General features: G+C 45.1%; 1 protein-coding gene across 1 annotated transcript in view; it reads right to left on the bottom strand.

Annotated features, from left to right (window-relative positions):
• Positions 1-9,808, bottom strand: part of Moxd1 (monooxygenase DBH like 1) — a 78,662-nt gene extending 68,854 nt beyond the window's left edge. Inside the window, exon 1 of the mRNA XM_021221532.2 lies at positions 9,539-9,808. Within this exon, the coding sequence (XP_021077191.1) occupies positions 9,539-9,802 (264 nt within the window). The 5' untranslated portion in view covers positions 9,803-9,808. The remainder of the gene's footprint in view (positions 1-9,538) is intronic.
• Positions 9,809-15,011: the final 5,203 nt, after the last annotated feature.

Here is a 15,011-nt window from a genome sequence, read left to right as displayed (position 1 = left end):
GAAGCATGAAGTTCAGGACCTCACAACCCCACAGGGCCAACCACTCCAGGTTAGCATCTCGGACACGAACATTGATGCTAAGCTACAGTATTCTTCTCTCTCTATGGTGTGTCAACTGGATCTTTTTAGTTTTCTGGAGCATTACAAGTGATGTTTCTTTTCTCCGTGTTCCTGGAGGAAGTCTGTCCACCGAATGATAACAATGATCATTCTTTCTCTGTGAAAACACTGTCAGCTATTTGTTTATCCAGATTTCCATACGTTTCAGTGACCTTCAGAATGCTGTCATTTACCCACCCGTCCTTTGAAAATGCTATTCCTAGAAAGGGCCTTTTGGTGTAAACCTCCTGAGATATAGTACAGTGTCACTACTGAATCCTTTGATGGGAACAGCTTGGATCACTAGCTAATACAACCTCTGTTTATCAGCCCCATTACAGAGAACTGAAATCTACCTACTAAATTAACTAGGGTCTTTACCATATGAAGCAGATTTAGTACAATTTTACAATGTTGTGCATATACAGTTAGTTTTATTCAACATAAACTAGATGCTTTACTGTATTATTCGCATGTACCTTAAGGACTTAACCTAAAAGAACAATTTAAAAGCAAAGGAAAATACAGTTACATCCTATAAACTATGCTTACGGAAATAAGTTGGTCTCCAGTTTTTAATGATCGAGACAATCGCCACCCAACTGCCTGCACTTTGTCCCCAGACTTCCTTACATTTTAAGCCCCCTATCTGTATATTTAGTGAACACCTTGTCAAAAACTGGGAAGTTCCCATAATTCACTATGGAATCATTACAGTCATAGCTCTCAATTATAAAGTTCTGCTAAGAGCTTTAATGCCTATTTTGTTTAATCCTTGCAAAACCCATGAGCTAAAGAACATGATCTCCCTTCTGCACAAAAGGAAACTGCCACTTAGGGAGGGTGAAGGGTTTGCCAAGGGCCACACAAGAATTAAGCACAAGCGTTGGTGAGGCTCATACCCAGCCTAGAAGACTCCTGGTCTTATCCATGCCAGTTACCCAACCGTCTCTCTTGAGATCCTGCCAAGCACATGGAATTGTTCCTGCCACCTTGAGGGAGGTTTGGCAGTGCCGACACAGTCATCAACCTGCAATGTTCCATCCATGCTCTAACAAGATACTAATTATCTACCACTCCTGTACCTCTTCTCTGTCTCGCTCTGCAAGGATATCCCGAGGGTATTTTTAAGCTTATTAGCGATCTTGCAGAATGGGTGAGGGAGGAAAAGGTTGTCTATTTATGTATTGAAAAAGACTAGAGAGTGTTCAAATATAAAAGAAAGCATTACTGTTAACTCTAATCAAAAGTTTCTAATCAGAACCCTCATCTTGGTGAAATTATAGACTAGGTATAACCTAGAACCTGGGACCTTCAGTTAATAATGAAAGAAGTAAGGTAGCCTGTGGCAACACATAACTGTTACCTTTTACACTGTGTGTGGGTAGATATTACTGTTGCTTAGAAATACAACTAGTACAAGCCCGCATAAGGTGTGTAGTTATAAAGAGGGCTATGGGAAGGAGAGAGAGAGAGCCCTTGCTAGGCATACTCTGAAACACACTTCACACTCAGAGGGTAAAAGCTGCTGCTCCCGTCACAGCCTAGGAATTTGGGGAAGTGCTTAGAACTATATCCAAATTCATTAGATGCACGCTAAGAACAACCACCTTGTGTTTCCATTTTAAAGCACACTGTTGAACAGCCACACAGGTATCACCCCATCAAATGGTCACTGTGAGACGGCTTTCTATGAACTTCTCTCCCTGGAGTCTTTCAAGCCCTTGCAGATTGATATCCATGATTTCCACCCCAGAGCCTGACCACAGAAAAATCAGTAACGAGCACACTCGCCTTCATACTAGATTTACCTCAGGAACCTAAAATATGGCTTCCCTGTATCCATATGTGGTCTTCTTCAGTCAGGGGTGGGTACTGAGGAGTTGGAAACTGTGGCAGAAATACCTTTGCAAGGGTGTGCACACGTGTATGGAGGCCAGAGGAAAGTCTCAACCATCATTTTTCAAGAGTGTCTACCTCAGTTCTGAGACAAGCTCTCTCAGTGGAGGCTAGTGCCCACAGGGTAGGGCCAGCAAACCTTGGGGACCATTTTTTCCCACTACTCCAGAGCAGTGGGTTACAAGTTTGACACCATGCTTGGCTTTTTCACATGGGTTCTGAGGAACAGACTCAAGTCCTTCTGCTGGCAAAGCAACTGCTTTACCAAATGATAATGTTCCCAGTTACTGGGGGTGGGGGGGTAGGGAACTTTTAAATCACTTACTTTTTGAGGTTGAACTAGACGATATCCTTCCTGATTCTCAGCTATCTGGCATCTTATCACAGCTCTGTAGTCTGCCATAACATGAATCCTTTCTCTCTGTTATGGGCCATCATGGCACCCAACACTGAGATGGAGAGAGAGCCCATGTGGTTCAGAAATTCCTTACAGCAAAGGGCAATTCGTTACCTTTTCTCCAGCTAAATAGTTTTCTGCATTCAAGGACTTCAGAGTCCTTTACTCACAGACAACACCAACTTCTTCCTAGTATATGACATCCTGGATTGGAAACAGTATGGTCAACTGCCAAAGACAATCCTCAGTGGTCAACCCCAAGGTCACTTGCTTTCCTCCTGCTTGTGTGAGTAAGTCAGGCCACCACACCTTCTCACAACCCTCCATCTGAGTTCTTCGCTCAACAGTTATCACTTCCTGATGCCTTTTTTTTTTTTAAAACAATTATTTGCTTATGGAAACCTCTATACTATAATATAGGCTTATAAGACTCCTGATGCCCTCTGGTTCTAGAATCTGCACCCCCCCTCCCCACAGCATCTAGAACTGTAAATCAATGTTGCCTGAATGGAAGATCAGGCATCCCAGCATCTTCTGCCTATAGGCGAGGCCTTCCCTGAAGCCACTGTATGGAAACCACGGGTGGTTTCCATGACGAGGAACCCGGAGCCTAGAAGTTTCCACCTAAGATATTGACCTCAGGTAGGCCATTTGAGAGTTACATGATCAGCACATCTAAAAGACTTAACAACATGAGGGGTACATGTCTGTGACATTTATAGTAGAATAAATAGAGTAAGAAACATAATTCACAGTGTACCTGTATTCTTGTTATTTAGAAAGGAAACTAGAATATGTTTTTATGGAGGCTTCTTCTAGAAGTCTAAGTGGCACCAAATCAGGATTCAGAGGGAATGACTGTAGGCTCTGGATCTATCTGTAAGACACCAAAAAGCCTCTTAATAGTGATCTAAGGCCTACTCCTCCCCTACATCGTGAGGAGAGCAGGAAAGGGGTAGGGAGTTGGAAAGGGAGCCATCAAACTCTGATGGGGTACTGGTCAAGTACACAAACCACTACTAACATTTAGCCTGCAAAAGCAGCAGGGAGACCTCATAACTCTTAGGCTCATCGGTGAACAAACAATGCCGTCTTAATAGACCATTTATTTATAGAGCAATCAAATTGATGATCCCAGGAGTAAAGTTGATAAAGTTATACCTTTTTTGTTACTGTTTGCCTGGGGAGGAGGAGAGGGGTGTGAGGTGTGTGTGCACACACGGATAGACCAGAGGATAGCTTTCCAGAGTTAGTTATGTTGCCTCCAAGCAGGTCCCAGACACTAAACCCAAGATCCACAAGCAGTGTATTGAGCAGCATCCTACAGTTACAGCCTTTGTTCATAGGCTTGCTCTATGTTGTCTCTTAAACACATATTTTTTACCCTAGAGTTTAGCAAGTTTAAAAAAAAAAAGTCCAAGCTTGAAGCTGGTGTGGTGGCCCACTCCTTTAATCCCAGCACTTGAAAGGCTGAAGTTATGCTTTACATGTTACAATTTTTTTTTTTTAGTCATGTTATACATAACCCATTCTGTGATTCACTTCTCTCAGGTTTGGAAAAAGGTAGCTAACACACACACACACACACACACACACACACAGAGAGAGAGAGAGAGAGAGAGAGAGAGAGAGACACAGACAGAGACACAGACAGAGACACAGACAGAAAGAGAAAGACAGAGAGAGAAAAATTTAGAAGAAGCTTCAGAAAGAAATTAGTTGTTCCTACTTGAAGGATCTTTCTATTTAAAAGTTCTTTACTAGTGATCAATTTCTATTACAGCAAAGCACTGTGAGGCATCAGTATGCACTGTTTTATTACTGTTGTTGTTACTACACATGGTTCTAACATTCCCAGAAACACAGTCCTGTGTAATGAATTCGTCTCTTCTGTGAGTAACTTCAACAGCACTCCTTTACAAACTATGAAGCCATCAAGCGCCCTTCATTTTCTTTGAAGTGGACTCTGGCTTCTCCTTCCAAGATTGCCATACTCTGCCTCTGGAAGCCCAAAGCCTTGAACTCTGTTTGTCAATTCAGGTGCGTTGTTTCCTTGGCTCTGAGGTTGGCTTGTTTCTCCAGGCTAATTATGAAACCTCCTGCTCCTGCCAGGAGAGGCACACAGCTTACAGCCGAGTACCACCATCTCGAATTTGAACAGTGGGACTTGTCTCCTTGTTGAGCAGTGCTGAAAGCAAAAAGCTTGGAAAGGTCCCTCCCTCATCTGGTAGTCGGAGGGCATCATCCCAGATTTATAAGTATCTCCTAACGGAGCTGAGCTGAGCTGGGTCCGCCTCGCACGCTTTCAGTGGGCCTTGCCAATGTTGCTTTGCTGCAATTGGCTGGGGTGTGCTTAAAAAAGAAGCACATCATTAACCACAAAGAATGCTCCCTGTTTTCTGTGATTTCAGATCTCTTGCAGGAACTTCCTCAGTGGAGAGGCCCAGCAGCAGTGACCCAGATGCTCCACACAGAAAAGCTTCAGTTTTCGAATGGGCCAACGAGCAAGGTTACCACAAATGATGACATATGTGTCGGACTCCATTCACGGGTGATGTCTACCCCCACAGCAAGGGGGTGAATCCATTTTTGTGCAAATCAAGAGCACATCTGACAATGATGCTCTCTTCTCCCGCTCACACAAACTGGGCATTGATATACGGGATTACTAGCCTCGAATGGGCACTCACAGTTGCTAAATGGTCCCGATGGGGGTGGAGCTGTTGTGTCAAAGGGGCAGAGAACAGGGGAAAGGCAGGGGTCCATCAGAGGGTTGAAAGTCTGGCTGATGCAAAGGATAAGTATTTTTACTGTGGTTCTGAGAAGCCAGTTGTAAAGGACAGTGTTTCCCACCTGACCTGGGTCCTGCTGTTAAAGACAGACTAGAAAATGGCCTGCCCAGCACCCCAGACGGACTGTGATTCTGCAAGTGTAAAGCCCCGTTTATCCTTCGTACACTTTATCCTGTAGACTTCCCAGAGGCAGGCTTCCGTTCGTAGCAAACCCTTGCCCTCTTCCTTCCCATTTTGACTGTAGCTGGACCGATACAAATGATGACACCTCTCAGAAGGCCAGAAGATCCCCAGATGGGCAAATTGAACTTCCAGAATTATCAGGCCCTTAGGTCTCAGTGCTGCTCATTCACGTGTTTGCTTGGAAGCAGCATCTTATTATGTATCCCAGGTCGGTCTCAACCGCAGCGCCCTCCTGTCTCAGCCTCTCTAGTGCAGGGATTACAGGTGTGTGCCACCATGTGGAGCCCCAGGTATATTTTTAAGACTAACTAAGCCAGTTGCCTTGCTGATTCATGGAAATCCATGTATACATATACATATATATATATATATATATATATATATATATATATATATACACATTTACATTCCATATACAAAAATATATGCAATATATTTACAACATATATTATATATGATGGTTATATGTTATACATAATATATGTCATATATACATACACACACACACAGACTCTGTAAGCCAGCCAACAAATGTTACAGTGTCATCTACAGGTCTAACCTTGGTCTAACCTTGGGTCTAACCTGAACAAGTGATTGGGAACCATTAAAAGAGACAGGTTTGCCAAAGTTCACAGAGAGGCAACTGAGTGGCTAAACAGGAGGTGGGGGTGGGGTGAATACCATTAGAAGGATAGGATTGGTCAATGAATGAACATTGTCTCCTGATGTAAGCAATGTCAAAATAGAGTACACAATCATACATAAGTGTTTAGAATGACCAAAGGTCTGGTGAAGGGAGAGAGGTGTGGTGGGATCCACTTTACAAAAATGGCTACACTGACACACTCCGTTATCAAGATAAGGTCCGCTCCTTTCTGAGTCTATGTGTCTGTGACAACAGCAAAAGTACATCAGTGACTCAGATGGAAGGTCGCAGATGGCTACACTGAGCTTCCACTGTGACCTCTGGGGATGACCAGTCTGAGGGCAGTCACTCTGCTGTGAGGAAGCCAAGCAGCCAGGTGGAAAGGCCACAGTCACACCACAGAACTGGCCGAGTGAGGGCCCTGCCACTGGTCAACCTCAGTCCCAGATAGACAGACAGACAGAAAGATGAGTAAGCCTTCAGATACTGCCAACCACTCCTCTTAGAGCTGACCCGGAATGGAGAATAGCAGCTGACTCCTCCAAGCCCTGCTCAAATCATATATGTCTGAGTAAAATAAAGGTCATGTGCTAAAATACTATGTTTGCGGTAATTTTTTTTCTTAACCTAAGAGTCAGTAGCCCAGATAATGGCCAAGACTCCCAGATACTACAATCATCTCCTGGCATAGAATAATCACCCTGGAAGGAAGTTAGACTTGCCTTTCGTCGTCCCATGGACCTTCATGATTTATGTTGACAGTTGATTCAACTTAAGTTTTTTTCCTTTTTGGTCCAAGATTACATCATCTGTCAGCTAGACCCCAGTAGAAAATATACATGTGTGCACTGTGTGTAGACTTGAGTGAGCAGTACACATACACACGTACACACACACACACACACACACACACTGAATTTCTGTGTTCTCTTTAAAACAATACAAACAAAATATCTGGCAATGGTGAATTTGTGCTCCCCTGAAAACGTAACAGACAAAGACTGACTATCCCACACGCTCCAGTTGCTCTTGCATCTCACCTCTTCCCCTCAGGCCACGCACGCCCTGCTTTGCCTGCCCTCTTGATTTCTCCAAGGCATTTGGCTTTGTGGCATCCATGGAGCCAAAAATCCTCTTCCTTTTTGCTTAGCAATCACCCATAGTCATACCCATTTGCAAAGGGGTGTTTATAGATAATTTTGAAAAATAAAGTCAAAATATTAAAACCATGAAGGTTTAAATTCAAAATTACATGGGAAGGGCTGAACTCTAAGGGGAAAGACACAAAGGAGAGTGACTGAGATGTCAGCTTGGGTTAAATGATGCAGCCTGATGCCGTTGTCCAGCTGTTGGTGCATGCTGTACTTAACTCTAATGCCCCAGGGAACCAACGCTTTTTGTTCACTGTTCTATGCAAAGTCTATTCTCACTGGAAGCAAAATTGCACGAAATCCAAAGTCTACTAATAAAATCATATATGTTCCATTAAAGAAGCATGTTTTGGTTTGAGCATAGTTAATTAAGGCACACCTATCATACCACTGTACAAGAAATCTTAAATAAATATCTAGGGAGGAAAAACGGCTTTAAGTATTAGAAAATAAAATCTCGCACTCTAGATTGCTGGCTGTAGTCAGAACTTTTTATTGAGATTATTAATATTTTACCTTATTAGAGAGGTTTTAAATAGGCTCTCTTGCCACCTAGCCACTTAATGTGTGCCCTAAAATCAGAAGAATCTCTAAGGAAATGAAATAGTAAAGGAAGTCAGGCAAATAAGAAACTGAGTAACTCATATATGAAATCAAAGAATGTTTCTGAAGCAACAGAAAATAGAAAGGGTGATTTCCCATTCATTGCACATACAGTGTCCACTCTTAATGCGTCTCACATTAATATATAACTACTGCTTTAAGAAGAGTTCAGAGTTTGTAAATCAATCTGAAAAACACTTAATTCGTACAAAAAACAAAAGAAGTAAATAGTCTGTGGCTTAGCAAGATGTTTGTGATGGGCACATTAGCAGCAGTTGGGTCAGGATCCTTCCCTTGTACTTTCATTTGATATCTAATTGTATGGGCTTTCTAGAAATCCTGCTGTTTGGGCAAAAGTAGTATCAAGTTAAATTTTAAAGTGTACTACATCGCTCTTACCACAGCAAGATGCCTCATGCCCACTTCTATAGACTGGGCTGGGGTCATGATACTCACTCAACAAAACCAGCTTTAACTTTTATTTATTTATTTATTTTTAGGTATTAAAATAAGATAGCATCTTACTCAAGTCATGGTAGAGTAAGCTAGTTTGGCTAGTGAGGCCTGGGATCAAATTCTCAGCCAACAAATTCTGAGATGATGCATATCTGAGATGATGCAGCATCAGAAAAGTTCATGTGGGGGGAGGTCAGCAGAGCGAACCCCATCAGGCTGCACTCTAGCAGAGGTGTACAGCCCTTAAACGGGGTTAGGGGGTGGGGAGGAAGTGATGACGACGACGTGGGGAGAAGTAAACACAGGATAGGGTGGCTCGAAAATTCGAATCGCTGTCAATTTGTTTCCAGCCAAACATTTCAGCGTCAGAACTGAAGCTACAATATGATAGCGCCTCAGTCAGAATGCTGTGAAACTCCATCTTAGAAGACTGGAGGAAGTATTGAGCCATATACGCTGAAATTCACAAGGGGAGTTCTTATGCTGCCCATGGGGAGATCATCTCAGAAGTTTTCATGAGGCTTCTTAGCAAAGGCTTGTGTTCTTGCATGGTAGTTGGCCCCGTAAGAAAGTGTATATATCCACTATGACCCAAAGGAAGTTCAATACCCAGGAAGCCGAACTACAGAATTCTGTTCGTTTCCCTACACATAAAGATGCCTGTATCAGGTAGCATCCACCAGAGCTCTTTCCCCTGGAGCTAAAGGGCAGGGAGCGAACCAGATGAATTTGTTGCTTATTAAAGCGGAAAACCTATCCCTGAATAGAGGGTTCTGCTTGGAGACTCTAGGTTGTGTATGGGCCGCTAAACCTGGCTTCCTCGACAGCTGTCAATAACAAAACTTCCTTAAGTAATTTTTCAGGGCCCTTCATTCATCTCGTGCATGCACAAGTAAATGTTGGCGCTGCTCCTTGGGATGCCCCCAAAACCAACCACTGGAGACTCTCTGCGATTCTCAACCTTAGACAGGCAAGTGCACGCAGGTCCGACCGGTTAGGTCTCCAAAGTGTGGTCTATTTTTCTTGATGGGGTGGAGGGGAACGTGTGGCCTGTGCGCAATGATCGGTGAAGTGGGGCACCAGGATGAGAGCTTCCCGAGGAGGTAAACTTCCCCGGGCGAAGACTGCAAATGACACAGGCAGGGACCCCAGGGCAGGCTCGGATGACCCTGGAGCAAAAGGTGGCAAAGGAGGTGAGACAGACTCTACTGCGCGGAGCCAGTATCAGCCTCGCCTTGGGTGGACTCCGCTGCCCATCGCCCTCCCAGGGCGATCCCAGCGCAGGGAGCTCCCCTAAGGGACCGGAGCTTACCTGGAGGTAGGGCCGCCCGTGGGCCACTCCGCCTACCACGATGTCTGCCGCGGCCATGGTCCCGGTGGGCGAAAAGCCGAAGCCCACGTAGCCGTTCGTGCGTACCTCCAGACGGAAGGCCAGCCTCTCGCCCTGCCGGCCCCAGTGCAGCCAGTACTTGCCTTCGGGATCGAGGACCACGCGGTGCGGGTACGAGCGGCCCGGGCTCCCCGCAGCCGTCGCGGGGAGCAGCGCCCACAGCACTAGCAGCGGCCAGCCGCACATCCTCCTGTCCCGCGCCGCACCTGGGCTGCAGCCACTGGGGGGCGAATACCGGGGAGCTCAACTTGGGACCGCCCCGGGGCTGGCCGCACCCGCCCGCTGTCCCCGCCCCCGCTGGAGCTGGGTCCTACCAGGAGACTCCCCAACCTCTCCCCAGGCATCCACCTGCTGCCACCGTGTATCCGATTTTGTCCCTGAAGTCTGGGTTAAGAGGGCAAGAACGTGAGGAGCTTCCTGGAAGAGGCGGAGAAAAGAGGACCCAGCCGGGTAGAGGAAAGGAGGAAAAAAGGAATGGATGTGCAGACTGGGAGGGACCTAGGGAAGGAATTGGAAAGTGGTGGGATAGAAAAGCATCCCTCTCGGGACCACGGGAGGAAAGAGACAGCTGGGAGAATCTGGGGTGCGGCGGAGAGAAAGGGAAAGCACCCCCACCCCCAGATGGTAACTGTGCAGTTTGCATCCCTGGCAAACTTTTGACTTCTGACTTTCCTTGCTGGAGCCCGTAGCGGGGCATGCTCATCCAGCAAGGAAGGCACACCCTCACCCTCTTCTCCCTTCTTTCAGTCTTTCCTCTTCTGGGAGGAGGCAGGGCTGGGAAGGTGGGGTGCAATTCTTAGTTCTCCTGCTCATTTAGGAGCTTTCCCCCGGGTTTGACTTCTTTGGTTTGATGGTGAAGGGATGACTTCTGCCTACACATCAGAGGATTAGGTCAAGGTCAGCTTTCCTCTGAGTCCCTCTCCAGCCGCCGCCATGGATCCTTTTAAGTTCTGGTTATGGTCCTGTTAATCTCAAGTCTTGCTTGGCTTGTTGGTCTTTGAACCCAACACTCCTGTATTCCAGGTGCTCAGTATTCATATTGAGGACACATTAGATTCCTCATTAGTTTATGTGCACTTTACCATATTTCAGAAGCAAACTCTTGTCTGATTTAAAAAACAAAACAAACAAAAACAAATAGGATAACAAATAAGGGGAAATCAGACCAAAATACCGATAAGCACACTGTTGCTCTCTGTACTACTGCTGTCCAAGTGTATGAGGATATCAGTATAGGGTGTGTGTGTGTGTGTGTGTGTGTGCGCGGGCGCGCGCGCGCGGGCGCGCGCGGGGGGGGGCACACTTCTATTACTTAAGGTTTCTATTGCTTCGATCAAACACCACGACAAAGCTAGCTGGAGAAAAAAGGATTTATTGGGCTTAGACTTCCACATTGCTGTTCATCATGTAGAAAATCAGGACAGGAAGTCAAGCAGGAAAGAAACCCGGATGTAGGAGCTGATAATAGAGGCCATGGAAGGGTGCTGCTTGCTAGCTTGCTCCTCTTGGCCTGTTTTCTTATAGAACCCAAGACCACCAGCCCAGGGATGGCACCATCCACAACGGGTTGGGCCCTCCCCTATCAATCACTAATTAAGAAAACATCTTCCAGGCGTGCCTACAGCCCCATCTTATGGAGGCATTTTCTTAACTGAAGTAAGTTCCCTCTTCTCAGATGACTTTAGCTTGTGTCAAGTTGACACAAAGCTTCCAACGCAGTGTGTATGTGTGTATGTTTGTGTGTGTGTGTGTGTGAGTGTGTGGTGTGTGTGAGTGTGTATGCATGTGTAGTATGTGTGTTTGTATGTGTACGTGTGTGTATGTATGTGGGTATATTGTGTGTTTGTGTGTATATGTGCATGTGTGCATGTGTGTGTTGTGTGTGTATGTATGTTTGTATGTATATCTATCTGTGTGTATGTCTGTGTATGTATGTTATGTATATATGTGTATATATATGTATATATCTGTGCAAAACCTGTACATCTTTAAACTCTGTTAGAAGGTATCAAGCTTGATTCTTTGTGAAAACCAAGTTATATTTATATGAAGTTAATTATCTAGTGTAGAGCTTACATTGTAGAAAATTTCAAAATATTGAAGTTAGAGCTCTGATTTACAGATGAAGTAAAATCTCGCAACATAGGAAGTAACTATACACACACTTAATTCCTTTTTACCTGTGTTGACTAGAGTACTTCAAAACCTTCCCATCCATTTCTCAAGTACGCCCCAAATCTTCCACTTTCCCTACGAAGAGAAACATTTATTGTTCTAGTTTTCCAGTTTAGTATTCCTAAAGTAGCCACAATGATGTCAATTAGGTTTTATATTAATATGTACATTATGTCTAAATATAGTCTTTTCTGAAGGCAGCTTTGAGGTGGAACTGCCTCCTGAAGGCTTTGGGCAGCTGTCTGGAGAAATGATTTGTCCCCAGATACTGTACACAGGGTCAGCTGGTGACAACAGGACAGCATGAGAGATGAGGGGTGTGAGGATCTTGGGTCAAGATAGAGCTGGCAGAGTCTTGAGAGAGGTGGAGCAAGGGGAACAGAACCCCAGTGCCACTTGGGGGAGGTGCTGAGTGCAACTGGGTGGCACCTGTACTGCCACAGCGCCCTCTGGGGAGGTACTGAGGACAGCAACGGATGGTGGCAGCCTTCCAACTTTAACCATCTACCAGGGCTTTGGCTGATGTTGCTGGATTCCACCGGAAAGAAGGAGTGATGTCGATAGAAGGAGTGATGTAGATAGAAGGAGTAAGAGAGTCGACGATGGAGACTAGAGAAGTGCACTGCTATGTCACCAGAGGCAGACTTCCTGTATTGAGTACCCCCTGTCTTTAATGGCAGGGATGTTAGAATAATGAAAGCTAAGCTTTCTATTTTGTGATCCTTTTGTTACCCTGGAAACGAACACATCAGTTATATGTGCATTCCTATGTAAATTCCAAATTCACATCTGCCAGGACATTTCCTGTCTTGTCACACAATGATGCCACGCCTTATCAGATTTAACTGACGTTCCTGTTCACCCCATTGCTTGCCTTGATTAATCATTGGCTCCGGGTACTTGCACACTCCCTCTGCTGTGGGTCTGCATTCCCTCAGACAAAACGAGGAGGCACTACAGTACATTTCATCCTCCTCAGGGTGCCAGGTTCCCAGAACCCCAGAAGCAAGTGTGGCAGACAGTAGTCTAAGATGGGGGTCCCAGCGAGGGTAAGAAATGACACAAGCTGAGCCTAAAGTTGGGGTTCCCAAACTCCAGGAACCCAGATGCCGCTGGAAACCACAAGGAAGGCCCTGGGCAAGGGTTGGGGGGGGTTGGGTTAGCTCAGAGGTGAGTATACAGAGCACAGAGGGGCCTTCTGCTGGAAACTTAGGTGGCTCTGTATGACAAAGGCACCACACACACACACACACACACACACACACACACTGCGGTTCTTGAGAAGAGAGATAGTCCTTGCTTGCCCAAACTGTTTATTCATTGTTCGTTGTGGAAAACACGTGACTATCACTTCATCAGGGTGGACCAGTGCTTAAATACCTTTTGTAGGAAGGGATGTCTGGGAAGGGAATCTTATTGGCTAACCACTGGGAGTCGGCTAACCTAGTCACTTCATTAGGATGGAGAATTCTGGGCTCTATGCTACTAGCTGTCACAATCCTCATGTGGGGAATCATGGTCACATGCTCCAGGACAGGAACCGAGTCAGGAGTAGATGAAATGCCTGCCATTCTCAGATATGAGAGTTACCGGGCGAGGTTTCAGAATCCACTCAACGTTCTTGGTTTTTGTCTGGTGACACTGTCCCACTTGCCCCACACCCGACCACTCTCAGCGGACAGAGGTGTTGGCTCATGGGCTTGCTCTACCGGGATTGTCCTTTCTCTCCTCTGTCCTTGGAAATATTTCCCGAGCCTCTTCGCACGGGTCTCAGTCAAGTGGTATCAATTCCTCAGTGGCAGTCCATGAACAGTTTCAGATGTCCTATATCACCCAGAACTCATTAGTGCATGCACGGCCTGTGTGCATGCTTGGACTCTTAACTGCCTCATTGCCTAGGGAACAGAACGGCAGAGAACAGGTACTTCACGGGTATCTGCAGGAAAACCATGTCCAAATTTCTCTAGGTTATCCTCTAAGAGTCCTGTTACCTAAGTGGGCTAGGGAGGTCGAGTGTTATTGCCGCGATCGAATGCTGTAATTTACATGGGTATTGTAATGGTTTGGAAGGAAATAGCCCCATAGCTTATAGGGAGTGGCACTATCAGAGGTGTGGCCTTGTTGGAGTAGGTGTGGCCTTGTTGGAAGAAGTGTGTTGCATTCTCTTCCTGCTGCCTACTGATCAGAATTCAGAACTCTCAGCTCCGTCTCTAGCACCAGGTCTGCCTGCTTGCTGCCATGCTTCCTACCATGATGACAGTGGACTGAACCTTTGAATTGTAAACCAGCCCCAATTAAACGCTTTCCTTTATAAGAGTTGATGTGGTCACTGTGACTCATCACAGCAATGAAAACCCTGACCCAACTAAGACAAAATATAAGAGACCACACATGCATACACAGCAGAGAGAGCTGTGAGCTGGATTCATGAAGATCAAGGAACGTCAAGTATTTGTTTCTTTTTTTTTCCCAAGGAGAAAATAGATTTTTAATGATAACATTAAATGTCAATATCATCAATATGATGAAGTTAAAATTACATATGTAGGCTGTTAGAAAACACATAAAATAGTTTCACAAATAATCCACAACAATTTAAAGTTGTATGTATTTAATACTCACTTAGACAACATTGGGTGTGTGTGTATGTGTCGATCAACAGAATGGCTCCCCCAACCATGCTGATTGACACATTTCATTGAAAGGTCAGTTTGGTGACACAAATTTTCTCACAAAAAGAAATTACTGTACTTTGTCTGTCATGATTTCTGGTGTTATGACTCAGTCTTCTGGGGGCTCGAGAAACATTAACACTAATGTGTTCATCTTGAGCTTATTTGAACACAGAGGTCCTTCAGCGCAGTGCCTACTCAAGAGAGACACTCTCCTTACTCTACTGTGGTTTGAACTAGCCAAGTACTTAAGGTAAAATGGAAAAAAATTGTTTTATGTTCCCCCTGTAAGTACCTGAGTTTCCAAGGTCAAAACACTCTTGTCAACTCATTTAGAAATAGGTCACTGTATTAATGCCTGTCTTAAATTTATAAGGAAATCAGAAGGGGACCTAGTGTGTGGCTCAGTAGTTGTATAGTGTGGTTAAGCAGATCTGATTCTTAGCAATGGGGAAAAAAAAAAGATATGGGAGGAAGGTCCATTAAAACTTAGTGTATGCCAGGCGTGGTGGCGCATGCCTTTAATCCCAGCACTCGGGAGGCAGAGG

Source organism: Mus pahari, chromosome 21, assembly GCF_900095145.1.
Source record: "Mus pahari chromosome 21, PAHARI_EIJ_v1.1, whole genome shotgun sequence".
NCBI lineage: Eukaryota > Metazoa > Chordata > Mammalia > Rodentia > Muridae > Mus > Mus pahari.
Note: the sequence above shows the minus strand (reverse complement) of the source record. Positions and strands in the feature narration are given on the sequence as shown.